Raw genomic sequence first — 17,722 nt, 5'->3', positions numbered from 1 at the left:
ACAGCAGACAGGGGGTGGAGCTGGGATTAGAACTCACCTCCTCTGATTCCGAGGCCTGTGCTCTTTCCACTAGGCCATACTGCTTCTCCCGCTCATTCCAGAAGGGACAGGGCCCTTACAGTGAGAGCTTCAATTGAGGGTTTCAATTTGCCCTACTCTAGGGATGGCCTTGCCCACATTCCAGGGATGTGTCACACTCCCAAACCATTAAACGCCTCTCTATTCTGATCCCACAATCTAACTTTTCACCCAACACTCCCGATCACTCTTTTGCTTCTGCTTCCCAGTGATTTATGCTCTGACCAGATTCAAGAGGGAAGATTCTTACTGTTTGCTCCCATGCCATCAGAAATGGCTGTCGGAGTGAGGGCATTTCGCTGCTGAGGGTTGATGAGCTGGCTGACAGAGGGCAGCTTATTCATGCTGTTCATTTTGTTCAGAGGTGGAGAGTTGCCCCCATAGGACTGGGACTGCATGGAAGACCTGAGAATACAAACACACACACACGCACACACACATAAGAACAGACATGTAACCTTTTGGGGTCATGTACGTCCAAAGTTAGATACTGACTGGGGCAATATTTTGGTCACAATATATGGGATGAAGAAAGGGGACATTTTTCCCCCTTTAGGCCTCCCAGCCCAATTAACTTACCAACATTGGATAATGTTCACCTGAACTGGAGTTTTTGACAGCTGTATGGAAGTGAGGGTTTCATCAAGACCCTGTTTTTGTCCTTCTCTCTCAGTGTTCCTTAAAGTTTCAGGATAAAGGGTCAAGGGAGCAGTTGCTAGTCATGTGAGGAGAAGGAAACATTACTCTAATTCCTTCTCCCTTCCTTCCCACTCCAATCCCTGATTGCAAACAAGACTGAAACCCAACAGGGGAGGAGACGAGTATACAGACCCAGTGGCTTATGAATGACCCTAAAATGCCAAGCTTGAGTTACAGCAATGGCATTCAATCTGGAGCTTCCTGTATCATTTGGAATATGCAGAAAATGATCATTAATGCCAAATCTAATAGGGCAGTTGGCAGCATGTTGCTCTGTCATGCAAAAGGCCCAACTTGGAAACACACTTCTCAGCTGATGTGCTCAGATCTCAGGAGAACACTCTGAAATTCCAAGACCTTCTCTCTGCAGGGCAGACTTAGAGCCTCAGCAAAATTGAGGATTGAGCTATTTCTCTTCTGACTGGCCATCAGGAAGCTCATGTTAGGTTTTTTTTTTGTGAACTTTTTTATCCTCTGAATTATGGCATAAAGAATTAAAATTTCTCTCTACCTTCCTAGAATCCCAGACTCTTCCTTCACCACATTTGGGCTTTATTTTGAACACATCCTAATCTGTGAAACTCCTTTTATGCAATTCAACTTGTTATGGGGAGGTAGTCAAAATCTTTCAGATTTCCACTTACTTCAAAACCTAAAAGTTAAATTTTCCCTCTTATCAATGAAGATTTACCTAAAATATGCCATGATCCAAATTAGTTATTCAATGAGTAACGTCTTAGGAAAAACAAGGAATAAGAAATTAGGTCTGACCCAATATACTCCAGCCAGAGGCAAATATTTTTTTTCTTTGAATTCTTTGAGCGATATTGTTATGCTTTGAGTTGCTGGTCTTTACTGACATCAAGAGAGACTGGTGAACATTTAGTGTGGCAATAAAATACATTTTCTGAATCTTTGCATAAAGCTAAGCAGAATCCACAAAATAATGACCTACAATACTAACTTCCCAAAGGCTGTATTCAAGTGTATGAAATACTTATACAGACCATACATTTGTTCACATAAAAATGGGTAATAAAACTTTTTTTGACTATGGGTTGGGTAGTCCATTCTTAGAAAATCATTAAATTGAAAATTTTTACTATCTTCAGATGACAACCTTAATTTTTCCCTGCACATCTTTTTAACCACTCTCTATCTGACCCAATCACCCACCAAAGAAGTCAGGGAGGAGGAAAGGGATGAACTAATAATAAAAATACTTAAACATTTACTAAGTGTCAAACACTGTTCTAAGCACTGGGGACAAGATAATTAGGTTGGACACAGTCCCTGTCTCACATGGGGCTCCCAGTCTAAGTAGAAGGGAGTAGGATATAATGAAGATGAAAAGACTAAAAAAAATGAAGATAAAAAATAAAGATGAAAAGAGCCAGAGCAAGGATAGCAGATAAGAGATACAAGACTGGGAGATAGAATCAACATCAAAGTAAGTATAAGGAGGGATGGAGAAAGGCAAAGCCAGATTGAGAGGTGCCAAAACAGAGACAGAGTGCAAAGAGGCAAAAAGAGAGTCCACATCATGCCTCACTTACAGGTCCAAAGGAGAGAACCTGGCCCAGACTTGTTGTGTGAAAAGGTTTATTCAGTTTCCTCAGGGTACACTTAGTAGAAGACTAAGGTGTCAAAAAATAAGGTGACTTGCTACCTTCTTCCTCTACAAGGAGCTATGGGAAATACCCACAGGACCCTATTACAGGAAACTCTAACAATTGCCTCATGAATATGCTAATACACTGTCCAGTCTTCTCAGATTTTTTTTTATTTCTTCTTTTGTTTGGTGGAGGCGGGGGCAACAAGAACCAACAACATTTACTAGGCTACAAATGGCTCACAGATTATGATCAAGGGTGCACGTGCCATCTCACCACAAAGAGTGGAGAAGTATAGGTCTGGAAGTGGGGAATGAATAGTGATAGACTTTAAATTTGGACACGGACTTTATTTTCTCAAGCATTTCCTTGTCAGTTATCTCACATTTAATCTTCACAACATCCCACCGAAGTGGACATGATTAGTCTGATTTTACAAATGAAGAACCTGAGGCACAGAGAAGTTAGGAGACCTGCCTGAGGATACGACTAGGTAGGGGAAAATCTGGAGATAAAATTCAGAGCTCCCTATCCCAGCTCTGTGATCTCTCCATTGGTTCATCCTGTGTCTCCTTTGGCTTCAGCTTCTTGTTATTGCATAAGCAACTAGGACCCCTTCAGAGTACTCAGTTAAGAGGGGCCACTAATCACAGATGCATAAATGAAAGGTCAAGGCTGGAGTTGCTTTGGCCCCTTGACATGCAATGCCTTCTCTGTCAGCAGGACCATGTTTAGGGGCCAAGAGAGAGTCCTGAAGAGAGAATGAATGGAGAAGAGAGAGAATGCTTGGAAGCTGACATATAATAAGGAGCAGCAAAAGTATTTAAAAGAGGCAGAGCGCAGCAGGAATTCTGAATGTGTCACCCTTAATATAGAAGAGAGAAGTTTAAGGCTGGAGGGAGGAAGGTTAGAGAGGTTCATTTATTATTGGCTTGTCCGTGCTAGAAATAGAAAGAGTATTTTCATTACTCTGCACATTTCAGGAAAATGAATTTGAGTGAATGAATATGTGATGTTATTGAAGCTGACCAAGCTAAAGTGCTGAGAATTCAGTCATATTTTTACTCCGCAGGGCTCAATGATTCAGCTTTTGGGATGGAGTCTCCCCTAAATTTGGGACGAAAGGGACACAGAAATGGGAATAGCAGAAGTAAGCTTCGGGGAGGAGGGATACACAATGAGCCTTCCTCCAAATATGTATGAAAGGAATGGGGAAAAAAAGAGTGAGATTTCAGCTTTTTTCAGTAAAGAATAGAGAAAGATACAATGTGGGACATTTTTTCAGCAATTCCCTCCATAACATGCCACTTTATAACCATGTTAAAATTACCAATTCAGAAGAGGAGCATAGGTGCATGAATTGGGCATTTTCAGTCTGGGTGTCAGCTGCCAACTGAAGACTAACTGTTGGGCTGACATACATGATTCCAAAAATCATTTAGTTGTTTAGTTCTAAGAATTGTTCTGCTACTGACTTTAGGCCCTTAATTTCTCTTCTGTTTATTGACAAAAGCCCAAATATTCTGATGAACTGTTGTTGCTGCTTTGGCCTTTATGGTTGAAATATTTTAAATTGTCTCAGTCATTTTAAAAGCTTTAAAAACTTCCAAAATCTTGGAGCAAAAAACACATTAAAAAAATAACACCTTGAATACATTCAATTCTTCCAGAATGCAGGATTTCTTACGGAACCTCACCTGTAGGAATCCTGCCCTGTGGTACTCACCATATCCGATGCTGTGCACATCCATTCTTTCCGACATCGCATCATGCTGTATTAAATAGAGTCATGCTGTCGGGAAGAACACTCCCTAATTTTGCTGCCATGCTCTCACCACAATGGGTAGTGAAAACCAGCGTTGTAGCTGAGCCAAGCTCCGGTAACAGTCAATGAAAAATTGGCAAAAATACTGACAAACTTCCCAGGAATGTTGTTCAGTCTTAGTTCTTAGGAACTCTACTTACTGCACTGCTTGTCACAATAATAATAATAGCACCTTCTTTTTTGAGTGCCCTTTTATCTGAACTATACTCCTGAACTATCCAGGAATTTGCTTTTGGTGCTATTAATCATCATCATCACGAATATTTACTGAACACTTGTTATACACAGAAGACTGTCCTAAGCATTTGGGGGAATACAAAAGAGTTAAAAGACACTATCTCAGCCTTGAGGGATCTTACAGTGTAAATATTGCAAGTCACTGTCAGAGGCTGGTGCTTTGAGGCTACAGCAAGAGTTTCACTTATGATCAAATGATTTAACATAGCTCCTATAAAAATGAACCTTTAAATAAGTGAGGCAGTAAGGCCTAGAGAAGAAACTCACTGAGGTGAGAGGTAGAATGTGGGGATTTCAGCCCTGGCTCTGGTTCTGAATAACTGGGGAGGTCCAGAGTGATCACTTACTTGTTGCTTCAGGCTCCCCCACTGTAAATTGGGAATTGTTAGAAAAAGATAGATGATAGCTGTGAAAAGGCTTAGAGTGCTCAGGAAAAAAATACTCCATAGAAACCCAGGGCTCTGTACATTTATTCGACAATGTTGAAAACTGTAAGTTCGTCCTCTCGACTGTAAGCTTGTTGTGGGCAGGGAACATGTTTACCAACTATTTTTTATCACTATATTGTACTCTCCCAAGCACTTAGTTTGATGCTCTGCACACACCAAGGGCTCAATAAATACAACTGATTAGGGTTAAAAATGTGAAATTATCAAACGTATTTTGAAGCCAATTTTTCTATATGTAGGGATGTATTGAGTAATGAAATGAGAAATATTTTATGTGAAAGGGACAATATGGGAAATTAAGAAAGAGAGACAGTCAAGAAAAATACCCCAAGAAAAACCAAGGTGCAAAAGTTTATTGAAAATTAACAGTCACACATCCATAAAGCAACAGCCTGATGAAAACAAGAAAATATTGCTCTGTACGTAACACACAGTAACTAGGTGGTTTTTTTATATAAATAGGATTGATATTTTTAAATCTTTAGGAATTATTACATTTTTAAAAAAATCCTCATGAGTGGGATCCCTGAAAATCTCATTTAGCTACGTTTAGAAGGGAAATTAACTTTTCTGGCTCCATAGCAAGGTTAATTTTAACAAGGAAAACCTTACTGCAATTACCCAACAGATTAAGCTTCCTGGGGATATCGATTGCAACCACACCAATAAACTGGAATTCTGGTATTTTTGCGGCAATGAGGATACACAATGCACATGCTAATAGGGGTGTTTAATGAGGTTATACCTGGCAAGAGTCAGAAAGGGGATCCTAACTCTTTCCCGACTTGAGACACTGTATAAGAGACCAGGTGCACTACTCTTGAGTGGATGGAGTCTTGTGGTAGGTATCAATTTAAAACCACTCACCAGTCCTGGACACTTAACAACAACAGTTCTTGGGGCAGTTGGGTGGAGATTTAAAGCACAGTTGCATTAGGCATTAGCCTCTATTGTAGTGTGCTGGAGGGAAGACCCTGCTGAGGCAGCACAGTAAATCCTGTACCTTCATTACAAGAGAAGTAATGATATAAAACAAATCCAAAGTGTGTGTGTGTGTAGGGAAGGGGTGAAGGGAATAGTTAAACTGAACTATATAACGTAGTTATCACCTTTACCTGCCCAGCAGCAGTGCATTAGACACATCAGTATCGACTTGCATTATTATTGCATGACCAGCATTAAAAGCCTTGACTGAACTGCTCAGCCACTGGTTATGTATTTACACACAGAACAGTGAGGACATCTTGAAAACATGGATTTATTTTCTTAAAAAGGCATTTTAAGATTGAGACCGGCTCAAACACATTCTTGTGGATTTCACAAACGGAAAGATAACGGAAAGAACATATGCAAAAGATCCCAGTCATGTACACTGTGGTTCCTGACCGCCCGATGCTCAAACTACTGCTACAAGATCTGCAGAAAATGTCCTTTCTTGCAAAGATTTGAGTCCCTTCATGAAATTGCTTTTGCTAGTGGCTTTAGGGTTCTGGGTTGTTTGAATAGGCCACAGCATTTTCAAGTCCTGTTTATGTGGGCCGGCCACACACACACACACACACACACACACACACTCTCTCTCACACACACACACACGCGTACACACACACACACACATACACATGCACACATGCACACAGAGCACAGAACAAGGGTTCTATGGGTAGACTGATCGGTTTGGGGGGTTGGAATGTTTAAAGAAGACGTCAGATTGTTTTGGAGCTTCTCTCCGTGGCTCAAGCTCATTCCTGAAGCAGGCTGAAAGGAGACTGCAAGAAGGAACCAGAGAAAAGAAAAGAATGAAGAAAAGGACTTTAAAAACCAGGTTGAAATAACAACAAAAGAGACACAATACTTCCAGCTTCATTATCGGTAATACAAAGAAAAAAATCCCAGAGACCCTTAGAGAAGGTGTAGGCATAAGCATTGAAAAAGCCCAAGTATTGCAGCTCAAGTGTGAAAGGCAATTGAGAAAGACTGGACAAGAGGTCTCAATCTAAATCTATGGAGAAATCCAGATCTTATCAGTTTGAAGGTTATGTCATCTTCCCGCTTATTATTAATGCGCATTTTGTGTGCCCAGGACATGGTGGAGAAACCTCTCAAAAACTATTAATCCTTCTAAAGTCACCAAGTGGGCTATGACAGACTGGATCACTCCCATAAAAACAAGAGAAGCAGCGTGGCTTAGTGGAAAGGGCACGGGCTTGGTAGTCATAGGTCATGAGTTTGAATCCCGACTCCACCACTTAGCTGTGTGACTGTGGGCAAGTCACCTAACTTCTCTGGGCCTCAGTTCCCTTATCTGTAAAATGGGGATGAAGACCATGAGCCCTGATAACCTGATCACCTTGTATCTACCCTAGCGCTTAGAACAGTGCTCGGGACATAGTAAGTGTTTAACAAATTTTAAAAAGTGTTGCATTATGAAGAAATCAAAAGAGCTTCAGAAATGTGCAAAGAACACCAAACTATGGTGTGCTAAAAAGTTGTGAAAGCCTAGGAGCTGTTCCAAAGTCCTATCTGGCAAGTCTGGCTTTTTCAATCACATCTGCTACTTTCCTGAAGAAACCCTAAATATTGTAAGATTGACTTTAGAACCAAGCCTACTCAATGAATAGAAGCCTGGCAGTTTGCATTATAACACCTAAAGCTGTATATCAGAATGCAAACATGGAAGTCATCAAGCAAATATGAAATCTAATGCCTCACCCTCAATAAACAGATCATTTAGGGCTTGGTTACTTCCCTAATGAGAAACTGAAATAGCTGGAACTTAAAACTCCATCACACAAGAACTTCATGAGGCTGTGTGTGATTCATTTGCTATTAGCATTTTCTCAAACTAAGAAATAGAAACATCATTGGCACATCGGTTTCTATTTCCATGATTTTGGGGTTTTGGTGCTGACTCTGGCACTGGATTCTCTCCAAGTACACTATGTGTTTCACGCAAGTCCGATACACTGCCTTGCTGACCATTCTTAAAGAGTGAATTCCAATAGGTCTGAATATGAAATATGGCTTCATAGGCTGAAAAGGGAGAGAAAGCACAAAAGCCAAAGAGCATAGCTTACTCTCACCATACTCACTGAGCTGGGAGAGTGATAAGTGCTAGCATTAGTCTTATTTAAGTAACTTCACTAAGGTTTAGGGAAAAGAGCAGACACCTCCCCATTACTAATTACTGCTCATGTTATCTTGAATTAAGATAGAAACATCAATTAGCTCAGTGGAGAGGAAAACAAATTTGAAGGGACTAACTCATGGTCAGAAATTAAAATGAAATTCCACCTACAAATTATGCAGAATTCAAAAATGCTCTCTACTAACACCTTTCTAGCCCTCAGTACAATGCTTTCCACATTGTAGACACTGTAAAAATTTAGCCAAAAATGATAAAAATGGAGGGAAAGTTAAAAATGATAAAGGAACAAAAGGAAAGAAATAACTATTTTAATTTTAGGCTAAAACCCCATAAGTTTTGTCAGTAACCGGTTAGTCAATCATATTTATTGAGCACTTACTGTGCAGAGTGCCTTGTACTAAGCAGTTGGGAGAGTAAAATATAACAATATAACAGAAAAATTTCCTGCCCACAGTGAGCTTGCAGTCTAGAATCAGTATTAAAAGAAGTGATATTAATTAAGCACTCAATTGGTGCCAGGCACTGCATTAAATGCTGGAGATAGTACCACACAAGTTCAAAGTTAAACAATAAATCCTGCTTTCATACTGATTTGGAGGGACCAAACTTTTGAATATCTGCAATTCTGACAGGGAAGAGCTTTAAAAATGGCCACAACGTTTAAAGAATGGACTGAAAAGAGTATGGGAACTAACTATGGAGAAGCAACATGGTCTAATGGATAGAGCATTGGCCTGGGAATCCGAAGGATCTGGGTTCTAATCTTAGATCTACCCCTGGTCTGTGTGACCTTGGACAAGTAGCTTAACTTGTTATACCTCAATTACCCCATCTGAAAAATGGGGATTAAGACTGTGAGCCCCATGTGGAACAAGAACTGTGTTCAACCTGATTAGCTTGTATCTATCTACCCCAGTCCAGTGCCTGGCACATGGTAAGTGCTTAACAAATACCATAAGGGAGGAAAAAAAAGTAAAAAAAAATAAATTGAAAAAACAGTGTGAAGTAAGCCTTAAATGCCAGTCAAAAGAAAGACGTTTTCCATGGCTCAAGAGTAGCTAAAGGGAACACTGATTAAGCACAGAGATGATCTAAGGCAGTGCTTGTGTATAATTAAGAACTGTAATAGGAAAATGTACAAATTAAAATTAACTAAAAACCAAGGAGTAAGGAATAATCTTTCGAGAAGAGAATTAACATCCATCTAAAATTTGATCAGCCAAACCTGTGAGGATGGACTGATCAGCTAGGTGCTATGTGATGAAGAACGATTTTTGGAAAGAATATGGTTGAGGTGACAGTTCTATCATTTTGCACACAAAATACGATGTGAACTAAACTGATTTAAAAAACAGCCTTTCAGATAAATGCAAACTGTTCACCGATCCTTGAAAGATTTGAGAATTTTGTAGCAGAGTTAGTTCCACTTAACAGCTCCCTTCTACCTTACCAGTACCACGCAGAGAGTTAAAAAAGTCAAAGGAATATTCTTCATACTGGCCGTGACAAACAGAAGCTGACTCCAATCACGCAAACAGCTAAGTGAAAGGTTGTTCCACTAGTCTAAATTAATACTCTATGAACAATGCATTGACTGAATTTGGCCCAGTTTGTCTTCTAATTTACTTGGTTTTCTAAAGTAGTAGAAATGGTACTTTTAGGTGATTACTTTGTATTTACCACAACATTCAGCCTGATGCTTTGCACAAAATAGCCAGATCAGAAGCAAACCTGGCAAAACCCTTTCCTTTATATTGATTCACCCAATTAGCCTAAAAATTCAAATTTCTTAGGGAGAGAGATATTCAGTGAACTTGCAACCCAGAGATTTAACTAAATGGTACAAAGGATAAAGTATATCATACTGGGGAAAAAAAGCAATGATCATGAAGGAATTACAGGGAAAATATAAAAGGAAATCATCTAAGAAACAGATAGAAAATAGTAGAGAGAAGCCTGGAGATGTAATGACATTGAAAATAATTTATTTCTACCTAGTAGGAAATACATGTCTTTCCCTGCTTCCTTAATTGAGACTGCTAAATTCTTCTTAACTACAGAGACCACAGAAAATTGTTTTCTTACCAGGCAAAAGGAATATTATTTTGTAGGGAAATCACAAACTATTTTAGTAAGTTTTACAAGCCAATGTATTATTTTCAAGCAATTGCCAAAAAATTCCATTTCCCCATTTTCTTTACCAGTTATTCCCAATACTCTCTATTTTGGATTTACATAAAAATTAAACATACACAAATACACACACACAAATTGCTTTACATAGGGCAATCAGAGGGTTTATACAGATTTATATTGGGCATCAGTGTCACATATTCCCATACATCATATAAAACTGTGTGTACACATCATAAACATATTATCGCTAAAATGGCAAAGATTTCATTCTGCATCCAAACTTTCATGCTCAAATGTGAGGACCTAAGACTGAGTGGTTAAACATGAATAAACAAATCTATAAAGAACTTGCTCAAAATATGTCAAATAACTGCATCTGAAGCCTACAGTTTTATATTAGTTGACTGGAGACCTTACCTGAAATATAATTCAGCCTATTCACCTGCCACTGGTACAATACAACCTCAGGTCACTGATTTTAAAATGAAATGTGGTTCTCCAGAGATATGCTATTCTCTCCCTGAAGTTGACCTTGGTCAGATTCAGATTCATGGGACTGACCTTGATATTTTGATCATTTTGTGTCAGGAAACTGATGAGCAGGCCTTGCTAGAGGCTGATTATTTTGACCTTTTTCCCCTGAAGACCTACCCTTTTCTTACTTACAAGTATTCCTGTAGGCTGTAAGATCATTGTGGGTTGGGAAAATGTCTATCAACTCGGCTGTACTGTACTCACCCAAGGGTTAATACAGTGCCCTGCACACAGTAAGTGCTCAATTAACTGCACTGAGGGTGATAAAGTTTTTCCCTTAATTGCTTTTTATGAGAAACCCTGGAAACTTAGTTATAATAGGAATGCTCCAAGGAACTCTTGAACCTTCAAGGCCTTTGAACTCATTTACAGGTTTTGGTGTGTATCCTTCTGGTTTAGACCAAGATGGTGACCACAAAGGTGGACTTAAAGAGGCTAAAACCTCTCAAACTCTTCTGTTTATATTTCTGGAAAGCATCCCTAATTCTCTAGGCAAAAATGGATCTCTATTTCAACCTGACTAGTTTGAATCTACCCCACCATTTAGTCCAGTGCCTGGCACATAGTAAGCACTTAAGCACCATAAGGGGGAAAAGAGAAAAAAGGAAAAAACAACAACTACTGAATGTGAAGTAACTCAAATGCTTTTAAGTACTTTTAAAGTACTACAGTACTTTTTGTATGTGCTGAACTATAACTCTGAAATCATTTAATTATTCTTAAAACCTCCAGTCCCAGTGAACACACCTTTTAATAGGAACTAATCAAGGCAAGACATGTAGAGAAGTTACAAGATAATTCCTTCATTTTTTCCCAAATTTCTGGACTCGATTTAAGTGTTCAATACAATGAAAGCAACCCAAGTATCAACTCAAACTGCCAGGAACCTTCTGCTAGTTAATAAGACTAAAAACAGTAATTCTTGGAAAGTGACTTGTCAGCGGGGTGGCTTTTGAGGCCATTTTGCTTATTCATATCAAAATGTTGGCACTTAGGGAATTCACCTTAGTACCACAATGAGGCACTTGTACTGCAACTCTATTTTATATGTGTGTTTCTCGCTCTCATCTTGACTGCTGGAGAGTAATAAAGAGTCAGCTTGGTTCAATAAACTGTGGGCAGGGCTTTGAGTTTGGACATTAGAATCTGTTATGGTGCTGTGCAATTTAATCGTTACTTAACCTCTTTGTGCCTCCTCTGCCTCACAGACAATATAAAATAACTTCAATTTATCTCAGAGAGATGTTTTAAGAATCGACAAATTAGGGAACACAGTTTTCTTTAATAATATATTAGTACCGAAAACAGTGAGCTTTTTGTAGGGTGAAAGACAGAAAAGAGAAACATTTATATCTGAATCTTGTCAGATAATAATAATAATAATGATGATGGTATTTGTTAAGCACTTACTATGTGCCAAGCACTGTTCTAAGTGCTTGGGGGGGATATAAGGTAATCAGGTTTTCCCACATGGGGCTCACAGTCTTAATCTCCATTTTACAGATGAGGTAACTGAGGCACAGAGAAGTTAAGTGATTTGCCCAAAGTCACATAGCTGGCAAATGGTGGATCTGGGCTCTGAGCCCATGACCTCTGACTTCCAAGCCACTGAGCCATGCTGCTTCTCTATATATTGTTTCTATATATTGTCAGGTATACAATATAAATTAATAAATTATAGTTATTCATAATTATAATTTATTTATAATAAATAAATTAATTACACTTCCAATGTACAGATATACCAATAGCCAAGCCTAGAGCCCCATGTGGGATGGGGACTGTATCCAGCCTGATTTGCTTGTATCCACCTCTGAGCTTAGTACAATGCCTTGCACGTAGTAAGCTCTTAGCAAGTACCACAGTTACTTTTGTGATATCACAAAAGTCCTGTGTGGGACCAGTGACAAAATATGCCATGGGATATGTAAAAGCTTGATGATATGTTAATGCATTATATGTATCTTTGTGGGGGTTTTATTCTAGTGGATTCAGACCTGTTTTAATGCTAACAAAGCCACTAAATAACTTTGTGATCCTCAGCATATCTCTCAACTCCTCTTTGCTTTAGCTTCTCCATAAACTCATAATCACAGCTACTCTACTTATATGGGAGTTCAACTCTCTAAAGAATGAAGTCTTTAGTGACTGCAAAATTGTATTATTAAAAATAGCATCAGTAGAACCAAGCAGTCAAAAGACCAGCCAGCTTTAATTACGGTATGTCAAAACTGACACAATTTGTGAAATGTTTCGTTAATTTTCTTGCACTTTTTTTAGCTTATTTTCTTTTAGCACCTATATTCCATTGGTATTAGTGTTTTGATTCCTTCTCTCCAGTCATTCTCTTAGGTCCACATTCCTTAACTCTCACTGCTCATATATGAATATATGGGACATGAATTTATCTTCTCTACACTCACCCTCTGCTTCTTGGCTGTTACATTGTTTGTAGAATACTTCAGTTTCTTGTGAAGTCCAAATGAATCTGTTTCCATTAAATTCAGAACTTCCAATGATAACTAACACCCTTTAAGAGTCTTGAAAACAGGGGGGGATCTCATTACGAAGTTTGTTAAAACTCCTAAAGTGGGGATAAGATAAAAAGCAATACATGGGCCCTGAATGAAATGCTAACTCAAAGCGATATGACTCCAGATTGGGTTCAGAGGTGATGCCATACACCGTGAAACTCATCACTGAGTTTATAGATTAAATGATTGGAAGCTCTCTCTTCCACGCTTTCTCTCCTAAAACATGCAGTCTTAATACACTCACTGTTTCTGGAGCAAGTGCTGGTGCTGTTGTTGTTGCTGTTGCCTGTAAGTCTCAATTGTATGCTGTGGAAGATACTGCATGAGTTCCAGGGACTCTTTGATCTTGAGCAACATCTCATAAGTCTCTCGCCCCCGTACCTGAGCAAAGTGGACAGAAGAAAGAAAAAAAATCACAATTATAAATCAACCATCCAAAATGACACAACCATTTGGCCAGAGGGAAGCACCAAACACAGGGGCTCTTACCGGTAAGTATAGCAACTCGTCATCTGGGGATCGCCGTTTCTTGATTGATGTCATCTGAATGCCATGTGTGCTCTGGCGAAAAGCTGTGGGAAACAAAAGTCTCTCACTGCAACATTTCCAAAACAGAAACTATAGCATCAGAGATGCCTGTCAATTTTGGGCTTTCTGTTTGAGTATCCATTTGGGTAACGAATTCTCAATTTAAAAAATCAAGCTACCAAAAAAGTTTTTGCTTAAGTGACATTTCTGGGAATTGATGTAATTTTTTTTTTTTTTTGGTGGGTAGAGAAGGAAGGAGGAGGGATCGCCGATCAATTGTTACCAGGAAAAGGAAGGCAAAGATCTTTTCATTCTGGTAATAATAACTTTAATTCATACAGAGTCTATTCTCCAAGGCTCACAAGCATTTCAAAGATAATAACCTTCAATCTCCCTGTAACGTGGGAAAGTGGGAATGCAGAAAATATGGGTGGTAACCCGGCTCAAGACAAAAGTCATGTCTGTGTTGAACCAAGAGGTAGTGTCAACCTCACAGGGGAACGTGACAATTCGGTTAGGAGGACAACGGGGAAACAGTGCAGAAACAAAACAGAAACATGCCTATACTCAAAGATAAATGACCCTGAACAGGCCCCACCCAGAATTGGAGAAAGAGTTGGTAAGCTTGGTGGCTCCATTGGAGGATTCACAGTCAGAATCTCTCTCATTTGACAAAGGGGCCCCATGTTGGTTAGTCACCCTTAACTGACAGGTGGAGGGAACACTGAACAATGCCAGCAGCTTTTATTTATTTGGAGCTTTGTCAAATCTAATCCTTATAATATCATGAGAGGGACAGTGGGCAAGTGGCATTCTTCCTGTTTCACAGATACAGAAGCTGAAGCACAGAAAGAGAAAAAGGGGTAGTTTAAACGAATAAGTCACTGCAGAGAAGGGAACAAGACTCAAGGAACTACCTCCTGGTCCAGTGATGGGAAACATGAGGAAAGACCATAAAATCCTAGTCACCCTGCTTTGCCATCTCTTCACAGATATAAAACCAGGAAAGTCAAGGAAAAAACATTATTTTTTAACCCAAGTAAAACATCACATATATTACTGTCAGTGGGTTTTAACTCTGCCCTGAGTTTAAAATGCTAGGTGGCTCATCTAAAAAGTACTTAAATGCAACCTTTCAAAGGTTTCAGGCCATAATTCCTCATCAGAGAAGCAGTGTGGCTTAGTGGCAAGAGCCTGGGTTTGGGAGTCAGAGGTAATGGGTTTGAATCCTGGCTATGCCGCCTGTCAGCTCTGTGACTTTGGGCAAGTCACTTAACTTCTCTGTGCCTCAGTTAGCTCATCTGTAAAATGGGGATGAAGACTGTGAGCCCTGCATGGGACAACCTGATTACCTTGTATCTCCCTCAGCGCTTAGGACAGTGCTGGGCACGTAGTAAGCGCTTAACAAATACCAACATTATTATTATTATCATCAGAGCTATTCCTTCCAGATTTCTCATCCTCCCTACAAAGTTTGGGTCATGCTCTGCCATTTCCCTCCCCATTCCACTCTGCTGCTGCCAGTCACAGGCTCAATGACGGCTGCCCAGAACAGAGCGCCCTGCATTTTGGCATACCTGGTTGTGCTGTCCTGGACAGGAGACACAAAGTGAAACTAAGCTTCAAATTCAATTACCAGAAACAATATGAACATCTGCAGCTTAGTTTTTCATACTGCCTTTGTCAGTGTAATTTGAAGTTAGACTGTAGAAGTTAGACCGATTAGACTGTAAGCCCGCTGACTAGACTGTAAGCCCGTCAAACGACAGGGACTGTCTCTATCTGTTGCCGACTTGTTCTTTCCAAGCACTTATTACAGTGCTCTGCACATAGTAAGCGCTCAATAAATACTATTGAAGTTACCTCCTCATGTCTTCCCTGTGGCACTGCTGTCCTGAGAAAAATCCAGAGACAATCCCCAGGAAGAAACCAACTTCACATAAGAGCCAGCAGGAAATCTCAGCGACATCCCTGACAGAGAGGTCACCAGTAACCTGGCTGACACCGGATCCACTGTCCCGTCCCAGGGAGCGAATCATTCCGGTCCCTCCCAACCCCAGCCCGGTTTACGGGAGTGCTCCATCCATGCCCTGTGCAACTGCTACAACTACTTACGGCGCTTCGTACCGTCACCGTTCTTTGTGCTGTCCGAAACTTGCTGCTTTCGGATGCTATCCTCATCGGCTTTCCTGTCTCTGCCTGGGCAAGCACAGATACGGGCCTCAAAACACCGACGGCCCAGGACTTGCCCGCTGGGAGTCAAGGAGGGGAAAGAGTTAAATTCCAAACTCAAAGGTTCCAGAGGAATTCTATGCCCCAGCCCCACCAATAAAACACATGTTGGCCCCAAGCAACAGGCTTTTAAAACCTTGCTAGCAGATGAGAAATCCAGGAGCTTTGAATGCTTATCCCAACTCTAGACTCTTAGTGTGACTCTGGACACAGTTTCCCTGACTCTGTTTGCAGGATTAGAGTACAACTTCACTGGCTGTTGTCAGGAAGAACCGAAATGGCGATAATCATTCAAATCAATCAACAATATTATTGAGCCTTTACTATGTGCAGGGCACTGTGCAAAGTGCTTGGGAGAGTGCAAAGAAGTTAGGACATGATCCCTGGCCTCAAGAAGCTTATAAGGCCCATAATGCAACAATGACAAACATTAAATGCAATACTAGCAAATCACACCCAGTATGCCCAGAGAACCATGGACCCATTAACTAAGCAGCTGTATTTAGCAACTATACAGTACACTCGCAAAGAAACTGAAGTTAAGGTAGTGGATGTTCCTGGATGAGATTCCCCTTAGGCAATACAAATTTGCTCAAACAAAGGTTAAATCCCTTGGGGCCAATATAGTTAATTGAGAAACCATTCTAGTCAAATGCAAAGAATTTTAAAATGAAGTGATTTTCCCCCTCCTCTTCTACCCCACCCTTACACAGTTTCTTAGGTCTTTGACAAAACTGTTTGCAACAGGGATTTACAACACAAAGGATTGAATCTAGGAAGAAGTCTTTCCAGTTAATGATAAAACACAGTTCTCCACCTTACCACCAGACTATGCTTTTTTGATAAATCTCTAATTACCTAAACTCCCCCACATTTTGACAGTTCCCTAACATGCTTTTTGACAATTCACTACTTACTCTCTGGTTTCCAGTGTTACAATGATCAAAATTGGACGGCGGTTCATCCCTCCAACACAACTGCTATTGCACATGAAATTATACAAGACTGTTGTGAATTCAGTGCCAACCTAGATACAAGGAGACAAGAATAAAATCAAGCTATTTATATTAACAGCTATTTGATGGTTAGTTTTCCTTTATTTCAGTTCCTTCACTCAATTTGATTGACAAGTAAGTTGTAAGACACAGAGTTCCTAATAAGAGAATAATTTTGTTCTTAGGTTTATATAAGAAAGTTTGAGTGATTTTGCAGTTAAGAATACTCAAATTTGAAACCAGATAGATGAGCTTATTCTTCTGCTGGTCCTCTCTTTTTGCTGTATATTCTGGAGTCAGCAATACACATGAGGAAGGAAACAGCCAGTTATAGCCTCATGTATCCTATATGCAAAGTGTGGATAATATCACCTGTCTTCCATACCGCCCAAGAATGCGAAGACTAATGAAATACTAAGTGTGTATTGTCTTATGAATGCTTAGGAATAACCAAGCTGCAAAACTAGTCATTTATCAGATGCAGTATCAAAAAGTACTTTTTTTAATCACACATTCCCCCCAAATCAAATCTCTATAATAGTGAGATTTTATATCTTAATGAGCAAATCATATTTACAAATAATGGTGCTATCTGCCACCTGTTACATCTGGCTTATGCCTGTCTGGCTACCTCATCATCCATCTGCAATTTCACAGCGATAATTCATATTAGACAACGGCATGAGTAAAGCTCTGATTTCTCCAGATGGAAGG

General features: G+C 39.8%; 1 protein-coding gene across 8 annotated transcripts in view; it reads right to left on the bottom strand.

Annotated features, from left to right (window-relative positions):
* Positions 1-17,722, bottom strand: part of TP63 (tumor protein p63) — a 153,433-nt gene that overhangs the window by 9,827 nt on the left and 125,884 nt on the right. For 4 of the 8 annotated variants that reach the window (XM_029069535.2, XM_039912656.1, XM_039912657.1 and 1 more), the window contains 5 exons: positions 16,931-17,040; positions 15,897-16,033; positions 13,743-13,825; positions 13,498-13,634; positions 329-483 (listed from right to left, as the gene is read on the bottom strand). In XM_029069535.2, coding sequence (XP_028925368.1) covers positions 329-483; positions 13,498-13,634; positions 13,743-13,825; positions 15,897-16,033; positions 16,931-17,040 — 622 coding nt within the window. Of the gene's footprint in view, positions 1-328; positions 484-5,237; positions 6,671-13,497; positions 13,635-13,742; positions 13,826-15,896; positions 16,034-16,930; positions 17,041-17,722 lie in introns of those variants that run through there. The other 4 variants (XM_039912655.1, XM_007669014.4, XM_039912658.1 and 1 more) reach the window with 2 other exon arrangements.

The sequence above is a fragment of the Ornithorhynchus anatinus genome, chromosome 7 (assembly GCF_004115215.2).
Source record: "Ornithorhynchus anatinus isolate Pmale09 chromosome 7, mOrnAna1.pri.v4, whole genome shotgun sequence".
Lineage (NCBI taxonomy): Eukaryota > Metazoa > Chordata > Mammalia > Monotremata > Ornithorhynchidae > Ornithorhynchus > Ornithorhynchus anatinus.
Note: the sequence above shows the minus strand (reverse complement) of the source record. Positions and strands in the feature narration are given on the sequence as shown.